This window comes from Phaenicophaeus curvirostris, chromosome 17, assembly GCF_032191515.1.
Source record: "Phaenicophaeus curvirostris isolate KB17595 chromosome 17, BPBGC_Pcur_1.0, whole genome shotgun sequence".
Taxonomy (NCBI): Eukaryota; Metazoa; Chordata; class Aves; order Cuculiformes; family Cuculidae; genus Phaenicophaeus; species Phaenicophaeus curvirostris.
Genome location: NC_091408.1, coordinates 3,202,256 through 3,220,615, shown reverse-complemented (window position 1 = coordinate 3,220,615; position 18,360 = coordinate 3,202,256). Strand labels below are relative to the sequence as shown.

Genomic DNA, 18,360 nt, shown 5'->3' with positions numbered 1-18,360 from the left:
TCCATTACAGGAAGGGGGGAGGTAGGGAGCGAAACACCATGTGAGACCCCAGCGGCAGCCAGGCCCGAGTGGGCTGTAGCGGGTACCAGATCACCTCAGTTAACTGGGTGCAGCATTCTTGGGGCTAATTAACCAGTCGCCGTTACTGGAGGCCTCGGCTCTGCTGCCAGCCCCATCCCCCAGGCTGCAACCAGCCACAGCTGAGGTGATCTGGCTTCTAAAATAAAGACATTTTACTGAAGCTTCCACCAAATGTAAGCATTTATTTATACAAGAAAAGCAGAAGAAAGGTATTTAAAACCAGGTGGCACCAACCTCGCTATGACCTTCCCGGGGAAAACGGCTCCGGCAAGCGCAGGGGAGCTGAGCGGGCGCTGCTGGGGTCACAGGACGCCTGGTGCAGAGGAGCGAGGAGGGAAAATAACACCCCAGCGAGCTGAGAGCCTGGCTCAGCCTGCACTGCTCCTCAGGCACGAGGAACACGGCACCATCTCCATTAAGAGAAATATTGGCAGTCGCTGGGCTCGCTTTCGCATCTGTACAGAATATTTACACCGCTGTTTCACCTAAACACAGTTACGGGGTACGGGCCCCGCAGCGTCAGTTGGAGCAGCTCCAGCAGCAGAGGGGGTGTGAATTATCTCCAGCCCCAAATAATAAGGACACGGCACATCTGGAGGGATGTTAAGAATCTCCTTTATGCAAGTGTTACACCGTATGGCCAAGAGCACTTAACAGGTTAATGCTGTGTACGGTACCAGGAAGGACACACACCAAGCGAGAACACCCGGCCCCACCGGCTCCCGGTGCTCGGTACAATCGTACATTCTGAATGGATATTATATAGTAAAGAAAAATAAACCACAACCCAACCTCTGCTCTGACAAACAAGCCTATTACAATGTCAAGTTCATTTAAAGCACAAGGAAGTAATGATGATTAGAAAAGCTTTAATTAAAGGCCATTTGGGCTGCAGTCCAACCGCTGCAGCGCTTCCTTCCTAGTAACGTGGGAGAAAAAAAAAAAAAAGCCAAAAACCTCCCCGCAGCAGCTCCTCCTCTCGCAGGGCTCCGGCCACTCTTCACAGAAACCAAAGTCGACGACGACGGCTAATTATCGGTGTGACATTCTCCTGTATAGGAAGCTTCGTTTACACAGCAAGGTGTAAACAGCGCTGATCAGAAGTTTGTTATTTGTAATCATAAATAATTGCAATAAATATGTATCAAGTAACTTTACAGCACACCTTCCAGGGCCAGGACGCAGACGCGTCCCGCTCCGACGTGCGCTCTGGAAGGAGACAGGACATTAGCAGCAGTTCCCACTCTGCGAGTCCCCCCGGCGCCGAGGGCTGGGACCGGGCAACCTCAGCCCAGAACGAACCAGAAAGAAACCCCAAACGCGTCGCTGTCAGCAGCAAGAGTTCTGCCATGAAATTCCATGGACGTTCTTCACATTTCCGTGCGGCGCCGGCTTGGGAATGCACATCCCAGATGGGAATAAACCGCCTCTGAGCCGTTCTTCTGCTTCGTTTTCCCCCTCAGTCTTTGCAAGCTCCACATGTGTTTGCGCTCACTCCCAGTGGTTTCTCAGCTACATAAACGCTTCTACTAGGAAATGGACAAGGTTCAAGAGTAAATATTCTTCCTACACGTGTCGGTTCCTTTGACAGGGCAACACAGCTTTGCTAACCACAGGATCTGGAGACTGTATCTCGACAGCTACCTCTACACGGGCTGCACACACGCTTCCAATCGCTCACAGAACAACAATATACAGACTTGTTGAAGCTTTTCTCTCTTACTCACATCTTCCAAATACCACACACTCTGAATTCCCAATATTCACAATAATATACAATAAATACAGCTTTTTCAACTCCCATCACCACTGACGAGCCACACTGTGAAGTACAGTTACACACACGCCATCCAGACTTCTCGTGCAGCTGACGTGCGCTGAGCACATGGGAAGGGAAGCAACGAACGTGTAAGCTCAGTACTGGCACTTGACTCCCAGGTAGCACCGAGCCGAGCAGCGCAGCAGCGGTTTCCGTGTGTTCTCAGTTCTCCAGCACGTGGGTAATTCTCTCTTGTGCCGGGTTCCAAGTGATCAACAAAGCAGCGCCGCAGTTTTAAATACACCCAGTGCAGGGCAACCGCTTTCACACAAGTACAGGAAGAGACACCCAGTGATGTGGTGTTCTGAAACCACCCCAGAACGTGTTTCACAGGATACTACAGTTAAACTCAGAGAATCGTGCTCTCCCCACAGCCTGCTGTTACCTTTCCATGGAGAATAAAGCTCCTCTCTTCAGATGCCCCACTTCATGTCTTTCCCCCTCAGCCTCTTTTCAGATGTCACGGCTCTTGGACAATTTTCTTTTAGATCAAAGATCATTTTTGAGTACAAAGATGAGTTACAGGTGTTCAATCACACCCCAATTGCTCTGAAAGCTCCTTTGGGCAGAGGTTAAAAGTTGCAGATTGCAAGCTCGAGCCGTGGTGTCTTACACCACAGAATTAATTTTTTTTTCTGCTAATATTTTAATTTGCAATAAATTACTTTGTTCCTACGCAAAGCAGACGTTCAAGAACATCGAGGGCAAGAACCCAATGGAATTATGGCCCTTTCACTGTTCTTTCAATTATAAACCTTCCTCATCACAAGCAGTCAGCCGAAATCCCAGACTGACCATGGCAGCTCCCCTTGTGCTCCTCTAGAGTTTAAAGTTAACAGAAAGTGGTGGGAAGGTGACCGTGCAGCTTGGCAGCGCGTCTGCTGCTCTCAAGCTCAAGCAAGGCCTGAAATTCAGCACCATCTCTGCCTGTGATGGAAGAGGTTCCACGCTCAGCTCCTGCAGGGGCCCAGCAGCGCTTCTCTCCGCACCCAATTCTTCCCATTTTTGTACTCAAAAATGTTTCAGGGGAGAGCGATCTGCGAGCCTTCACCTCCGGGTGCTCCCGAACTCCAAACGCCCTCACTTTGTTGTGTTTGCAGGGTAACGTCCCTTCTAAATTACAAAATTAGAAATGTACAGGTTTAAAGGTTTTTCAAAATTAAATTATACACAAACTGGTCTTTACTAAACTATCCTACAAATATTCCACAAACAAGGCAGCAAAATAACCAGTCCACCACAAAGTCTACGAATACAAAATGTAAGTCTTCCAGTAATTATTGTAATGGGAACCGAAGTTCAGAAAATAAATTAACCTCCAGCTCGTCACACAGTGTTACAGGAGGTATTTTTATGTGAATCGAAGGGTTTCCAACGTTAGCAGAGTCATGGAACGATCCCGACAGTCACCTCCAGGCAGCCCCCTCTCCCGCTCAGCCGCTGAGGGGATCCTCCCGGTAGTGGATGGCGTACCGGAGCTTCTCCAGCATTATCTCCAGCGAGGAGTACTGAGGAAGTTTGATCATAAACATGCACGTTTCCACGCGGATGTACCGAGAGTCGGGAGAACCTGCAGGGAAGCAGTGCCAGAAAGGCTCTGAATACAACATTTGCTTTCACCGTCATTCCCAAAAGCCTCCCCCCTCTGCACTCCGCCCTAGAAAGCATCGAAACAATCAAATCCCTGCCTGTAACACAGGGATCTGATGCTGAAATTAAACACTGCTGGGCTTTTCAGTCTGTTCTGAGGCCACTGTTTTCTTGAGTCTGAATCCTTTTAGAGCATGTAAGACAAGTACATCACAACATCTCTTGTCTCGAGAGCAATGCTTTAAGTTGTTAAAGTTGAGTTGGAAATTTCATGTTCACACTTCCTAAAAACAGGCTGGCTCTCTCCTTGTTTACAGCCCAAACTACCTCTGCTTCTCCTTCATCACTCTTTGGGCACTGAATACACTTAAATCGGAGAGAAAGAGGATTTGAAAGCTAGAAAGCAGACCTGATTTTCTTTCCTCAGGGACGGAGGGCGCACACACATACCTGCAGCTCCATCGGGAGGAGCTATTTTCATGGGGTACGGCGGGACGTGGGCGGTGTCAGGGCCTCCGTCCTTGCAGGGGCAGGTGAAGGGGATTCGTTCCTGGTTACAGGCGAACTTGATGAACTTGCAGAGCTCCTCCTGAGTGAACATCTCCAACGCGCTCCAGAAAAACTCGATGTGCTGATCGGTTTCCATCAAACCCACCTGGTACATGGTGTGCGCCTATGAGAGAAGAAAGCAAGGTATCCACTGCTGCTCTCTCCTCCCTTCATAAACCTTCCCCACTTAACGGGGTCAGAGGGCAGAATGGGATGGTAACCACAGCCCTCTCCCCAGGTCCTCCTGCCTTTTCAAAGTCACGCGGAAATGCAGCCACAGTAGTGCTGACAGAGAGGGTTTGTATCTTTTTACCCCTCAGCTTTAACAGGCTTGGCTCAGCGTGTTCCCCCCCAGTGCCGGCAGCAGATGCTGCTGTTTTGTTTAATATGCAGGTCTGGAGCTGCTCAGCATTGCTGCTCTTTAGGAAAACACAGAAAAACGATAACGCTCGTGGCTGAGAATATTCTACACAAAAGAACGGTTCTTTTTATGGCAACAAAGTGTAAGTATTTAGGACCAGAAGTTGTTACAGATTAATCTGTGATTTTCAGAAACCATCTGCAATTCTTATAAGATTTCTTTTGGGGCAGAGGGAGGCCAGCGTTCCACAAGGACTCTCCTGGCTACATCACAAGCAGGTGATTCTCCCCCAACACCTTCTATGTGTGAGAGTCCCGTCCTCTACCTGTCAGGCAGGTAAGTTTTGCACAAGAAGCTGCAGTTCCTCACACCTTGAGAAACTCCAGGTTAATGTAGGGAAGCCCGCACGTCCTCAGCTCCATCTCCAGAGGGGTCAGCGTAGTCAGCAGCTGCAGGGGGATGATGGAGCCCAGCCCAGCACGCACTGCAGTCATGCACTCTGGAGTCTGAAGCTCACGCATTCTCAAGCTCCGGATCGCTGTGGCATACACATCCTTGTTCTCCCATCTGCAAGGCCAGAGATTCAGGAAAAGAAGTGGAGAGTGTTTAAGAGCCCTCTTGCCCTACCCCAGACCGTTACATACAGAGGGGTTTCATGGGGAGATTCTGCTTTTGAATAATCCGGGGTGAGCACTGAGCTATTTTCATTCTGATGCTTCCCAGTTTAACTCCACTTTCCTCAGCTTCCTCCTCCTCTCTCACGCTTACCCATTTCTCACAAGCGTCCTGACTGGGCTGTTTGCTGAAGGCAGCAAATGGCCGATCCGCGCTGCTCTTCAGCTCTCTAGTTCTTACAGAGCAAAAGTCAAGAACCAGCACTTGTGATTCCAAGCTCCTGCCCACAAAGGTGAAGGTTCCCCAGATCATTCCAGCCTTCAGCTTGTTACAAAAGCACCTCGGGAGAGCCTGGTGCTACAAAAGTTATTCCAGAGATGCATCTTTCCCATAGAACCAGTACCATGTCCTGCCAAGAGGGCAGTTGCTTACCCCACGGGGATGTGCCTGCCTCTGGGACAGAGCTCCACTTCCTCCCCTGTCATGGTCAGGTAGGTGAACTTGCAGTATGGCTTGTTGGGACAGTCCGGGCTCTCCGTTGCCAGATGCTGTGAAGCAATTTCTGCACACAGAGCTTCCAGTTCCGTCTCATCGTTTATCTGTCGTGAAACACAAGGTGAGTATCTGATGCCAGCATGTCACACAGGGGTGTTCTTGTCATTCATTCATCACAATGCACTCATTCAGTAGCCTTAATTCCACTGCACCTGGCAGCAGAGGAGACTGAGCAGCTTTTCCAAGCCAACAGGGTGTAAAAACCTGCACTTTAGAGGAGTCAAAACACACTGTGACCCTGCTCACAGGAAAAACTTCAGCTAGCTGTGAAGCCAGCAACCACCACTGAGGGCAGGCAGTGAAGTCAGGGTCTACTGGAGAAAGAGCCTGTGGGGGAAACCCTGAAAATGAGGGGGAAGAGGAAAAAAGTTACTTACGTTTTCAAATTTTTTGATGTAGTTGTAGGTGAGGATGTCAGCTTCCTGGAGATCGACGTCAGGATCCAGTGGTTCTCCTACCAAGGTCTTCCAGAAGGATGGCAAGAGGTCAAGTGGCAGAGGAACATCCGCTCGAATTGCAATACCCAAGAGCTGCCCAAAGAAGTGGAACAATTGCTCCTCCGCGTAGGTTATGGGGCTGGGAGTCAAAATGTATTTTCCCTTTAGGAGAAAAAAAAACCAACAGAATTGAGCACCCAATCAGTATTTCACAACTGAAGCAAACCCTGCAGGTCCACAGCTAACAGGCTTGTGAGAACACTGATCTGGAGGTGGTGAACACTGATAACTTGGCTATAAAGGAGTTTGCTCAAGCATGGCATGGAGTCTGTGTGTATTACGCAGTGATATTACACCACATTATCTTATCACTTAATGATCAATGCTAATACCCTACAGGTGGTTTCCTCAACAGCCCTGCTTTCGGGGCAGGTAATCAGCTCTGTTAATCAGCATTCACAGGACATTCTGTATTTGTATTCTCAGTTCGATATCCAAGTCTTTCAGTTGTGGGATGTTTCTGAAATACAGTCTAGATATACAAAGCCAGGTTTGCTAGGCAGTTGGCCTTAAGTTGAGGGAAATGATCTGTTTTCATATCTTGTTGATGTTCCTAGGAAGGATAGACCTTGACTACGGTAAATTCTTGTAAGTTTTATCTTGTAAGTTTTATCTTATATCCAAATTACATCTACTGCACAGAACAGGAGGACACTGAATATGCCTTAAATGGCAAGTATGGAACATTTTAACTCTGCTAACAATGTGAGTGGATTCCCTGGTGTTATTCCTGGAGTAATACCAGCAGAAAATGACTTTGCTAGTTTGGGACAGACAATCTCGAAATCAGACAACTGAACAAGATTCACTCTAAGTGAGCTTTGACCAGGAGTCTTAATTCTGCTACATTTTGCAGTTTCGACTACTCGGCTACTCCTTCAAGTCCCCACAGTGGATCCACCACCACCCTTCTCCAGCTCTGTCCAGCATGTGAGACCTCTCTGGCTAGAGGTGCTAACAGGGGCTGTTGATCTGAGGCCTCTCTCTGTATCACTAACTGAATGTGTTCTACTTTTGTTCCAACAAATGCATTCAAAAAAAAGAAAAGCAACTTTATTTCTTGCGTTGAGATACCACACCTTGTTCTTATTGACTGCAGAGCTCGGGCACAACAGGAGAAGGGAAAGCGAGGAGCTCTGTAACTCCTTACAAACTTGCCAAAGGAAGTGACGGAAAGATCCACCTGAAAAAGAGAAGCAAAGTAATGAAATGCCCTCTGGGGCAGGGTACCACTGCCTTTCAAATCAGAATTTGCCATTCTCCTTGAAATCATGTTTCAAGCCTTCGACTACACATTTAACCACTGAGTGCACAGACACGTGGCTTAAACACAGATCAATGAAGTGCCAGCCATGCCAACTTACGGTTCAAGTCCCCATTGAAATAGTCTAATTGCATGCAAAATATATTCATCGAATTGTTTCCTGCTCAGTTCTTAAGTGCTGCTTTGCCTTCCAGGACTCTATGTGTGAGACCAGCACAAGCATTTGTTACACCAGTTGGCCTGCAAATTCTCTTTTGGCTGTAGAACCTCGCATCATGTTAACAATAAAACCGCAGTGGTGTTACCCAGCTCCTCACTGACAAGGAGGTACTTAAAAACCTGTTATCAGCGCAGTCTGGGTTTACCATGGCCGAGCATCAAAACAACCTCAAGAGACATTCTTCCTAAATGCTGCCCCCGTGCTTCAAACAACTCCTTATTGCTGACTAGAGCAGCAAATGAAGTAAAGCCGCAGGCCCAGGCATGCGTACTTCTTGCTCTATTAGCTAAACACAAAAATTAACCACCCAGCTTGCTTAATCCTTGAAAGCTTCATTCTTTCCCATCTGCAGGACTACAAACACCACAAAGGTAAAGTTAAGGTGAGCCACATCCTGGTGAGAACCTGGATTCCACCCAGAGTTAGCTCTCACGGCTGTACCCAGTGTCACCCATGCTGGTAGCTCTGGGATCCCGACTTACTTGTCCCGTGAACCTCCTCCCCCGTGAACCGGATGTTGAAGGCATAGGTAGGGTCTCCACCACTGGCAAGTTTAACACAGAGCTGCGAGGACGGCACACAGGACAGCTGCCTGGCTGCCTGGCAGAAATAGGAATTCTCTGAAGAACGGATCTCCCCTGGTTAAAAACAAAAGGTAAACCCCCTCTACTCAGTATTTTGCATTGATCAGCATCTCAGCTTGGTTAAAATATACCTGACTTGTTGCAACGAATAAAAATGAATTCTGAAAAGGGTAAATGTCTCCTGTACCTCCAACAATTTCCAAGGGATCCAGGGTGATTTCTGGGGCCGCGTGATCAGCCGTTCTTTGGACAGTGGCGTTCAGCACTCTGTTCATTACAGTTACTTTTGTGTCATAAAAGATTAAACCTACACAAACAAACAAATTTTGGGATAGTTAATCTACCCTTCCACCATCTTATTTTCTGAAATTCCCTGATGGACAATGGTAGAAAAACAATTTCACTTTCCTTAAGCAAGATACAGGTAATCTACATATTTTTTTTTCCTTTTAAAACCATTTGTTACTGATGTTTACTGGAAGAAGCGCATTGGGTCAGAGCACCGAGGAACACAATTCTGATGTTACATAAACAGATCCCAGCAACTCCACCAGAATCGCTGTAAGTCAGAAACACTTCACTGAAAAGCTTTCAGGAATCTGAGATGTTTTGACGGTCATGTTAGAGGCAAGAAAACAACAAATTGGAGCTGTCACACTGCACCATAAATATGGGCTCCAGAAAGACAAAATCTCTGAACATCCCTCGCTTTCCATACTGGCTTTCCAAGGTTTTTTTTTCCCCTTAGCTGGGGGAATACAAAAGCCTACTCACACACTGACACCTTTGGTGTCTATTTTGTCTATTGTCTTTTGTCTATTGTCTTCCTCAGAAGAAATGCAATGACCCAAATCTCAATTTTGTTTGTCTAATGGAGGCTTGGAAAAAGTATTTTTAATGCCAATGCACGATAAGTGTTTTCTCAATCTCTCTAATTTCACAGCTTCAATGACAAGGAGGATGCTGATGTGTTCCAGTACTTTCACTTGATCTGCTGCTTGTTGACTAACAAAGAATTTTAATTTATGGATACACTCAAGAAGATAAAGTCACATTTGAAGGTCACCCGCAGACAGAAAAGATGGGCTAGCTCCTCCCGTGGTCAAGAAAGGTGCAGTTTCTATAAACTGCTTGGAGGGATAATCCCCCTGCCTTTTAAAAAAAAAAAACAGACCAGATAAAGAAAACGCTCCCACACCGAGATGTGCCCTTGGGTTAATGCCGTGTCTTTGGCTGCCACCTCAGACAGACTGTGTGCCAGCTTATCAGGCTAAGAATTAAGTCAATAAGCCTTTGTTAGCACACTGAAACCACTCGCTATCTTCTTCTACCTCCCCTCCACATTCTCATTTCTGTCACATGTGTAACACGCATTAAAACCTTCCGCAAAACACACTGAGGAATTCAGTGTGGTGCCCAGTGCACCCTTTCCAGCCACCAATGTGTTTCTTGAGAGACTGACCTTTGGCCTCTTGCAGCAAGGCAGCAATACTGTTCGCGTACATCTCTGTCTGCCGAAGCTCCACCAGAGGCAAGAAGAACGTCTCCAATGTTGTATTGAGAGACTGAAGCAGTGCAAACCGTAGGCGTAGACTCTCAACGGGAACATCTGAGATGGGAAACATCCAGTCAGATAGATAAGAGACTCCCCTCCTACTGCAGAGTCCCTCCTCGCAGTAGACTCAGTCCAGGGACCACACAAGCTTCCTCCTAAAGTAGCCCCTCCTGATCCCTGCACATCAACAAGAGGGCCAGAGATGCAACGAGAGCCATGGTCTGCGATGCTCCTTCCTGGATCTTGAGTCTCTGGATGTCTCAGACCAGTATCTTTCATCGTCACTGAATTTACATTGAGATGGAGACCCCTGTAAAGGAACTTAGTGCTTAGAACACAATCTGGTGACTAAACACTGCCTAGGTCCAAAACTGAAATCCAGCCTTTCTTCCCCCTGCAAGCTAAAACTGGCCTGTATCTCCCTGCTCCAGCCTGATCTAGGAGGTACGTGCGGCGTGCACGGAGCAGCTGCAGTGCATTCCTAACAAGACGACCTGGACTCTGCTTTCCCCTCAGCCCACAGAGGCTCCAACCTGCAACCTCCAAAGGAACATCCCAACTACCTGGGCAAGAGCCAGGTCGCTCAGAGGCACTACCAGCTCTTCCACTGAAGAACGCTTCAGTGCAAAGGATCTATACATACTCAACAGACAGGAAATTCTGGGATCTGCTGCATCAGCTGGATCCAAATAAACTTCATGGGGATGGAGTCGTGCTGGTGTAATCGCAAGGTGACGGCAAAGCCTGTTAATGTACTGGACAAGCGCTACATCCATTTCCAGTGTCCATTTCCGAGATGCTTTTTGAGCATGTCTTGCATCAATGCAGGCACACCTGAAACGTAAAAGGCATCAGACCTGTTGAAACTGCAGTGCAGTATCACTCACTGAGAGCAGGCCGAGCACACCACCAGGTAGCCTGTTCTGCTTCTCTTTATCTTAAGCAGGGCTATCTCATTACAACAATCCCAGTTTGAGAACAAGAACCGATTTATCACCTAACTTGCCTCACTGTTATTAAATAATTAAAAAAGGAACTGCGTTAAGCTTGCTTACTGCACTGCCTTCTTTATGCTCCAAAGTAGATACGGGGAAGTGGACGTGGCAATTGGCCTGTGGCTTGACACAGGGAGATTAGGAGGAGTCATTTAAGGGACATTCTTCCTGTACAATATTAACAAGGAATTAACCATTCCCTCTTCTATGTTAGTACTGACCCAGTAAGAACACTGTCAGTTTAAACAAATACCCAGGGCACAGAAGAGAAAGCTGTTGTGGAAGGAAACCAGACATAGCCAGATGGATCTACAGTTTTCATCAGGCCAATTTATTGCACAGTTTGGAATCTGTAAAGGACAGGATGGCGTGTGAGTTTGTTAGCCATGTGGTGCACAAGAAAGTCAGGAACCTGCAATTTGACAGCACAGTGACTCTTCCAAAGTGTATTTCAAGAAAATAATCAACAACTTTCTCTACTGGCCTTGCAGCCATGGATGAAAGTTCATGTGTTACTAATGCACTGGTTAAATCCATTTGGAGTAGGAACACTTCAGATTGATTTTTTCTAAAGTGAGCACAATTAATCAGTATCACCAGAAAGGTTTACAAAACATACCTTTCAAAGTGCAGATCGTATCCACAGGACAGAATCGCCCTCCACACACTACGGATATCCTGCTTAGATCGGTCAACCACAAATCTGTGAAATCCATCCAGCGTCAAATACTTCTCCTCAGGAACTGACAGCAAAGATAGGACCACCAAATAGTTAGTGACTCACCATAGTCTACACACCACGCACGAAAACAGTCAGTGTACAAAACTGCTCCCTGCCAGCTTTCTCCTGATCCTACCCATCCCACCATGGCTTGGTTCTCAAGTAGTTCTAAACATCAGGCTAGTCAGGTCCAGCAAAGGGTGCTCATTCTTTCCTTGCAAGGACACAAATGCTCCAGCTGCCCTCTGGAATAGCTCCACCGATGTATCTAACCAGGGATCGAGGATTCATACTTGGCTGAATGTTGAAATTCCCCTCTTCTGAACTAAGCTGACGTTTCCTACAGTGAAGAGCAGAGTCCCAGCTCATGTCTCCTCACTATTCCACCCACCTAGAGTAATACCAAACCAGTCCCCAGAATTAACTCCTGTCACAGCCACGCTGTCTCCTCCATGGATAGACCAGTTATGAAGCACCTGAAGCTTCTCTTTTGTCCAATTTTCCACTTGTAACTTAATAATTTTCCTATTTAAGTTGAGAAATATGAATTTAAACCACCTACTTCAACCCCACGATACCCTAATCCCCCACTGTGTAAAAAGCCTTGAAACTGTAACTCTACCCAATGGATCCTCACGGCCTACTCACACTGTTGTGTGAATTGCATGAGCATGGTTTGCTCTCACTTTTGCTGACGAGTCCAGATTTACAAATAAAAGCAGCATTTTAAATCACTATTAAAAAAAGTTAAGTTAGCATGATTAGAAACAAAGACAAACCAAACCTATCATTACATCATATAAGCATGCCAATACAGTATTTCTTTCCTATGTTGTAACACTATAGAAAAATTCTATACAGCTACCACCTTCCTGTTTCTTTGTGGGAGACTTTTCAGGGTCCTTCTCTTCAGGTTTGCTCTTCTCAGGAGATTTTGGCTTTACGGTAGGTTTCTTCTCACTTAAGGCTGTTCGGCTGAGGGACAGAATGAATGAAATGAAAGTTTTCTTTCATCTGTTCAAGAAGCCAAAACATTCCTTGGAGGTCTTAACCTCAAAAGCGCATTTCCCTCTTCCAGTCCATACATGGAAATACAGAGGAAGAGGGAATAAAAGTGTGCGTTTCTAAAGAGAAATCAAACATTTTGCAGCTGTCAAAAGGCTGAATACACCAACCTGACACTATTAAGCATAGACTTCTCCTTTGTAGGCGGTTTAGTAACTGGGCGCTTGGTGCTCACGACTTTCACCGGGTGCTGTTCTTTGCCTGCTTTATTGTACTTGCTCTTGTCAAATTTTGGCTTGGGCACACCATACTTCCTTAAAATCTTCCAACAGAGAAAGTGAATAATTACCCAGTGCTTTCAAGTTACACAAAAAGATAGTGAAAAAAAGTTTTCAAGCACTACCTGAGTGAGCTGGTCCTCCAGCACCTTCTTTGGGGGGCGGACATTGGTGAAGAACACATGAAGGAGGTTTCCAGGAGTCTGAGAATTTATCTGTTCTTTACTGAGATAAATATCAGCAACCTTGATGGGTTTTGCTGGAGTCAGGCTCAGCATTTGCTCGGAATGGATGCAACTTTTAAATATTTCAGTGAGGACTTCCCGAGCACCTGGGACCAGTTTATCACCTAATTAAAAAAAAAAAAAAAAAAAAGGCAATATGGTACAAAATGGGAGGACAACTGTTTAGAGTTTGAAATGTGAAAAACTATTTTGCACTCAGCTAAATTATCGTATCATGTGAATCATATTGAATTTACACCACCGAGGAGGATCTGACCCCAGTATGTTCCCCAAAAATGCACAACAGAAGCGAGGTATCTGCCAATAAGAAACCCTCCTACCTTTTATGGACTTGTCATTGAAATAATCTTCCAGTGCTGGGCTCCCCTGTGTGTCAAAGAGACTCTGATTCACAGTAGAAACAGTTAAAATCTCTTCAGTTGACATTTCCATCAGTTCATCTTCACCATCCAGACTTGACAAACCAATGAGGTCACTACTGTTAAACAGACTGGCTCGGATTTTCTCTATTTTAGCTCTTGACCTTATCTGTACAAATAATGAAATTGGTTAACAGGAATTCTGACAAAACAAATTAAATTCCATCTACATCAATTTGAGTCTTAAGCTTCCTCCCCTCCCCATGCAGATAATCACTATTGCCTGCCCTCTACCATTCTCCTACATCAATAGTTTGATACTGGAATTCAGTTGAAGCCTAGAAACTGTCCTTTCTAAGAACATCTGCCCATTGAAATCACCCTGCTATAATACGGCTAATTGTGGTCATTAAACATTAAATAATTGCCTTGTGGGTCATACCAGAGGGCCACCTATCTTTAAATTGATCTCCAGCCATGGCCAGCAGCAGGTCTTCAAAGAGAATTTCATGTAAGAGGAAGTAAACAAATACTTTCCTTTGCGTATTCTCAGCCTCCAGAAAGCTGCGGCTGAAAGATTTCCTCAGCTGAAGGCTGCACTCACTGCTGTGCTTAATAGCTACCAATTCACACACCCTCCACAGACTTAATCTCCTATGAATTTATTTATACTCTTTGCTTCTGCAACACCTTGTGGCAATGAGCTCTACAACTTGGAACATGCAAGAGTACTTCCTTCTGTGTTTAAATTGCTACTTGGAAACTCCATTACTTTGTCTTCTCTGTCCTTGGAGGAACAGCGAATGCTTTTAAGACCGCGAATGATACCGAGAGTCAGAGAATAAAGTTCTGCGTTCCCCAGCCATTCTGTCCAAGCTGAGAACTCCCAGCATCCTTAGTCTTGCGTGCACATTGTTACACACTTCTCTGCAGCCATGACCTATGCTGAGCAACACCTTGCTGACAATACCTTTACCTCTCGACCATTCAAGTTGTGGCATCAGTCAAGCAGAAGAATCTTTATGGAAAAACACACAGACCACACCTTTTCCTTAGCAGTCAGATCATAGCGTTACATAAAAACCACAAAAAACACTGTATTGCTCAAAGCCAAAGGGTAAAAAAAAAAATCAGATCTCATTCTTTCAGAGAAAAGTGACCCAAAAGGTACCCTCCTCTCCTAGCTGAAGGTTGTTACCTCCACTACAGCAAAACCTTTGATTGGCCGTGACAGGAGTGGCTGGTTGTCCAGAGATGTGACTGTGTACATCGATCCAACATCAGACACAGACGCTGTTTCTACATTGTCAAGCGGTTCCCCGAGGCTGCCAAGGCTGCCGAGGCTTCCAGTACTGCAGTGTGAAAGATCCAAACTCTCCTGGCTGGAAACAACGTGTGGTTCGAGCAGTCCTGGTGGAATGGCCATTTCCAGTCCAGCTTGGAACTGGTCAACTGAGATATCGCTAACGGTCCGAGATATACCCTGCGAGCTGCAGAGGGAAGCCTGGCTTGTAGATGCTGAAGCACTAACGCTCATGGCAGGAGTGACACTGCTAGAGCTGCTGATATCCAAACTGTCCGCGCTACTTGAAACAGTTGGCTTTTCCAGCTCAGTTCTGCATTCTCCTCCTTCTGCTTTGTCCTTAATTTTTTTGGGATCCTCCTCCTGCAAAGGGATGTAGATCTCATCTTTGAAGACTCCACCATGCGCGTTACATGCCTTTCTAATTGCACTTCTGACAGTGCCTTCCTCCAGGTGAGTTGGTATTCCAGAGATGACAAGCAAGCGGCTATGAGCTGTGGGACCTACGAGTGCTTGGCACGCATCTGCTACAGCATCATTGGTCACACCCAACCCCTGGGGATCCTTTCTAGTGAGATGCCTGAGAATTATAAGCAGAGTCAGTGCTCTATGAAACCATAACATATCCTCAGGCTTGCTTCCTCCTATACTGAGGATGGCAGCATCTGTTTCAGCTGCTCTGGATGAAGACCGTTTGCCTGAAGATGATGTCTTTTCTCGCTTCATTTTGACTTTCTTCCTCTTTGACAGCAAGCTTGGACTCTGTGGTGTCTGTCCGGGAGAAGATGAAGACGAGGAGGAAGAGTCACTAAGGTTTGGAGCACTCGTTGAAGACATCACGTTAGCTGTTACGCTCATGTTGATAGGTAAGGTTACTTCTGCTACGGCAAGGCAGACTTCCATCAGAGCATGAAAATATGTTGAAAATCTCCCTTGGTCAGCCACGCCAACACCAGAACCACTGCACGTGTTTCCAGACACCCAGTTTTGTGTTTCTTCATCATACAACTTGTGAAGTTCTGACTGCAGAGCCATAAGCATGGCGAGGCAGGGATTTAACTGGAGGGCAATAGAAGATGACAATCCTGCTGGATTCTTTTTCTGCTCCAGGTTGTGAATTTTGCGAAGCAACTCAGCCAGGAGATGAAATATTAATTCCTTCACACACGCTGCCATGTCAGTTGTCCAGAGAAAGTTCCCTGTGGGCAGAAGTGAAGACACTGGAGTCAGCCATATTTCATCAACTTATTACAGGAGTTGCAATAGTAACATTAAAAAAAAAGCAAAAAAGGACAAGAAAAGGTCATTTTGATGGCTGTATGTCTGTGGTGAGAAAGACAGGAAGGCTATTCCGAGAGGTGCATAACAACAGAAAATTCCTGGAGTCAGAAGAAAATGCCTCTCTAATGGAAGATCTCAGAAATACTTTGTGACTGTAAGCACTTTTTTCCCCTAAACTCTCTCTCTGAGACAGCATGTTATTGGTGCTCATTACTAAGCAAATACTGCATTCTCACCTAAAAATTCCACTACTTGCAAGAGAATTGAAGAAGGAATGGTATCCAGTTCATCTTCTGATTTTCCATTCCCATCTTCCAATTTCCAAGTTAACAGCTGTTCCGTGAATGCCATTGCCAGGGGGAATTCGAGGGGTAGAGAATGCAGGACCAGCACAGCTCCAGGAGGAGGAGATACTCCTAAGCAAAAAGGTCAAAGAAAATACTTGCCATTACTCTAGGCATTTTTAAAGTAGAATTAGTAACATAGCTTTCAGGATTTGATTGAGGCTAAATTTATGCTAAGCAAGAATTTCCTCTATTTGGTACCTTTTAATAAACAAATATGAATGTTTATCTACAATAAGCTGATATAGTCTATAATTATAAATGTACAGATAAAATTTTGTTTACATGACAGATGAAACAGAACTATTTTTAGCCTGTGCATATCTAAATTCATACAGGATTTTCATAAAACCATTTATTTGGGGTAAGATGTGTCTGACACTGATGAAGAAAAACATCAGGGAGGTTGTAGTTTGGCAAGAGAACTTAAGGACCTCCAAGGGAAAGTTGTAAGTGGTTACTGCAGCTCAGCCACCTTCACTGCTCTGAAGTAACACTGTCTCTCCCTTGGGCTGGAAGGCTAAAAGGAAAGTTAACGACTGCTCTTGCTGGAGAAGCTAAGGTGGCCAGTGTATGAGCACATGGCCTTTGATCATCATGTTTATTAAAGGGCCCTACTATCACCTTCAAAAGCATAAACCAAAAATCATCTCCCTCTGAACACAGCATTTCAAACAGCAACAGCGCCACCCTGAACACCGCAGCAACATTCGAACCTACTGCTCTGTGAGCCTGTGGAAGGCAAACATCAGACAAAAAAAGCAGCTCCTGACAGACTCAGCAGAACTAATGAGAACAGTCTGATGGCTTCCAACATTTATAAAACCTTGTGTTCCTGGTTAAGAATAATTGCATATTTCTGCAATACACTTCGTATCAACTTGTACAAAACTACTGTCATAACCAATGAGAGGATGGTGACTATACAGGAAACTCCTGCAGTGGCAGTAATCATGCTTGTCTCACTTCTGAGAACACAGTTAGAAAGGTTTATTTGAATTTGGTTTATTTTTTTCTTGCTTTACCTAGTTTGATGTGGACCTTGTCCGTAGGGGTGATCACTGACGGGTACTGGTTGGTTGTTGGGGGTGGCGTTAGCCCTGTGTTGGTTGGAGAGGCATCTCGAGGATAGCAAACTGCTTCAATTAGGTTTAACTGACCATTCCTTTTAACTTTATGCCCAAGCCCGTAGACGAGCACTCGAGCCCAGGGAGCTTTGTACAGGGATGAACTAAGAAAAGAGCAAGAACAGCTCAATTAGACTAACTAGCGACTAAAAATCCCAACCCAATCATAGAAAGACAAAACACGCTATAGTATTTACTCCACCACCCAGAAAACAAGTCTGAGAAGAGAGAAATCTAAAAGAGTGAGCAAATACATATTCAGGGTTCACAAAATAGGCATTTGGGGTTCACAGAGACTCAGCTGCACATCTTTAATCTTTGTCACTCTTGGTCCCTCAGTTACTTACTCTTTGCGGAATCCAGACTGACTTTCCTTACAGGACACAATAACAAATGCAGCTCCAGGAAAATTAACATCCATATTGACTTTGGATTCAGAAACTGGGAATTCTTCAGCAGGAAACTGCTCCGGTGCCGTCTGTAACACAATATTTCATAATGAACCCCTCCAAGCAACAGCAAACCACCCACTTCCCTCTTCTTTTTTCAGATAAAATATAGCATTGTAAATAATGACATGATGTGAGGCAACTTCATTTTCACGCGATCCAGACTGTTTCAGCTATTTCTTGTATTTTCACTTGTGATCAGAAGAGGAATACAATCCACCCAGAGATATAGTTCAGTGTGAGGGACAGCATTATGGAAGTTCGAACCACACATAAAGCAAGGGCTCCTTAGAAAAACACTGCTCATAAAACATTTCTAACTATTTTACCTGCAAAAAGGAGCAGATCTGTTTGGTGAGGTCTAACAGACTCTCCTCTCCCTGGTGCAGTGTCCGAGTGATGGCAACAGTAAGCCACTCTCTGATGGCTTGTGAATTGCCCTGGTAGAAGAGGTCTGTGGCAGCACAGTTCTGGGAATGGATGCAGTGTTGCAGGGACTGAGCCAAAAGAATAGAACTTGAACTGATAGTTCCATCTGTAATAACAAGGGAGATAAGACAAAT

At 45.5% G+C, this 18,360-nt stretch overlaps 1 protein-coding gene across 3 annotated transcripts in view; it reads right to left on the bottom strand.

Moving 5' to 3' along the window:
* Positions 1 to 933: 933 nt before the first annotated feature.
* Positions 934 to 18,360, bottom strand: part of HECTD4 (HECT domain E3 ubiquitin protein ligase 4) — a 70,645-nt gene continuing 53,218 nt past the window's right edge. For all 3 annotated transcript variants that reach the window (XM_069870928.1, XM_069870926.1, XM_069870927.1), the window contains exons 57-76: positions 18,127 to 18,332; positions 17,696 to 17,826; positions 17,247 to 17,452; positions 16,114 to 16,293; positions 14,492 to 15,795; positions 13,255 to 13,462; positions 12,815 to 13,038; positions 12,582 to 12,733; positions 12,275 to 12,381; positions 11,305 to 11,428; positions 10,334 to 10,524; positions 9,598 to 9,744; positions 8,323 to 8,442; positions 8,034 to 8,189; positions 7,147 to 7,250; positions 5,948 to 6,169; positions 5,448 to 5,614; positions 4,772 to 4,967; positions 3,941 to 4,163; positions 934 to 3,470 (exon numbers count right to left, since the gene is read on the bottom strand). In XM_069870928.1, coding sequence (XP_069727029.1) covers positions 3,334 to 3,470; positions 3,941 to 4,163; positions 4,772 to 4,967; positions 5,448 to 5,614; positions 5,948 to 6,169; positions 7,147 to 7,250; positions 8,034 to 8,189; positions 8,323 to 8,442; positions 9,598 to 9,744; positions 10,334 to 10,524; positions 11,305 to 11,428; positions 12,275 to 12,381; positions 12,582 to 12,733; positions 12,815 to 13,038; positions 13,255 to 13,462; positions 14,492 to 15,795; positions 16,114 to 16,293; positions 17,247 to 17,452; positions 17,696 to 17,826; positions 18,127 to 18,332 — 4,505 coding nt within the window. In that variant the 3' untranslated portion in view covers positions 934 to 3,333. The remainder of the gene's footprint in view (positions 3,471 to 3,940; positions 4,164 to 4,771; positions 4,968 to 5,447; positions 5,615 to 5,947; positions 6,170 to 7,146; positions 7,251 to 8,033; positions 8,190 to 8,322; positions 8,443 to 9,597; positions 9,745 to 10,333; positions 10,525 to 11,304; positions 11,429 to 12,274; positions 12,382 to 12,581; positions 12,734 to 12,814; positions 13,039 to 13,254; positions 13,463 to 14,491; positions 15,796 to 16,113; positions 16,294 to 17,246; positions 17,453 to 17,695; positions 17,827 to 18,126; positions 18,333 to 18,360) is intronic.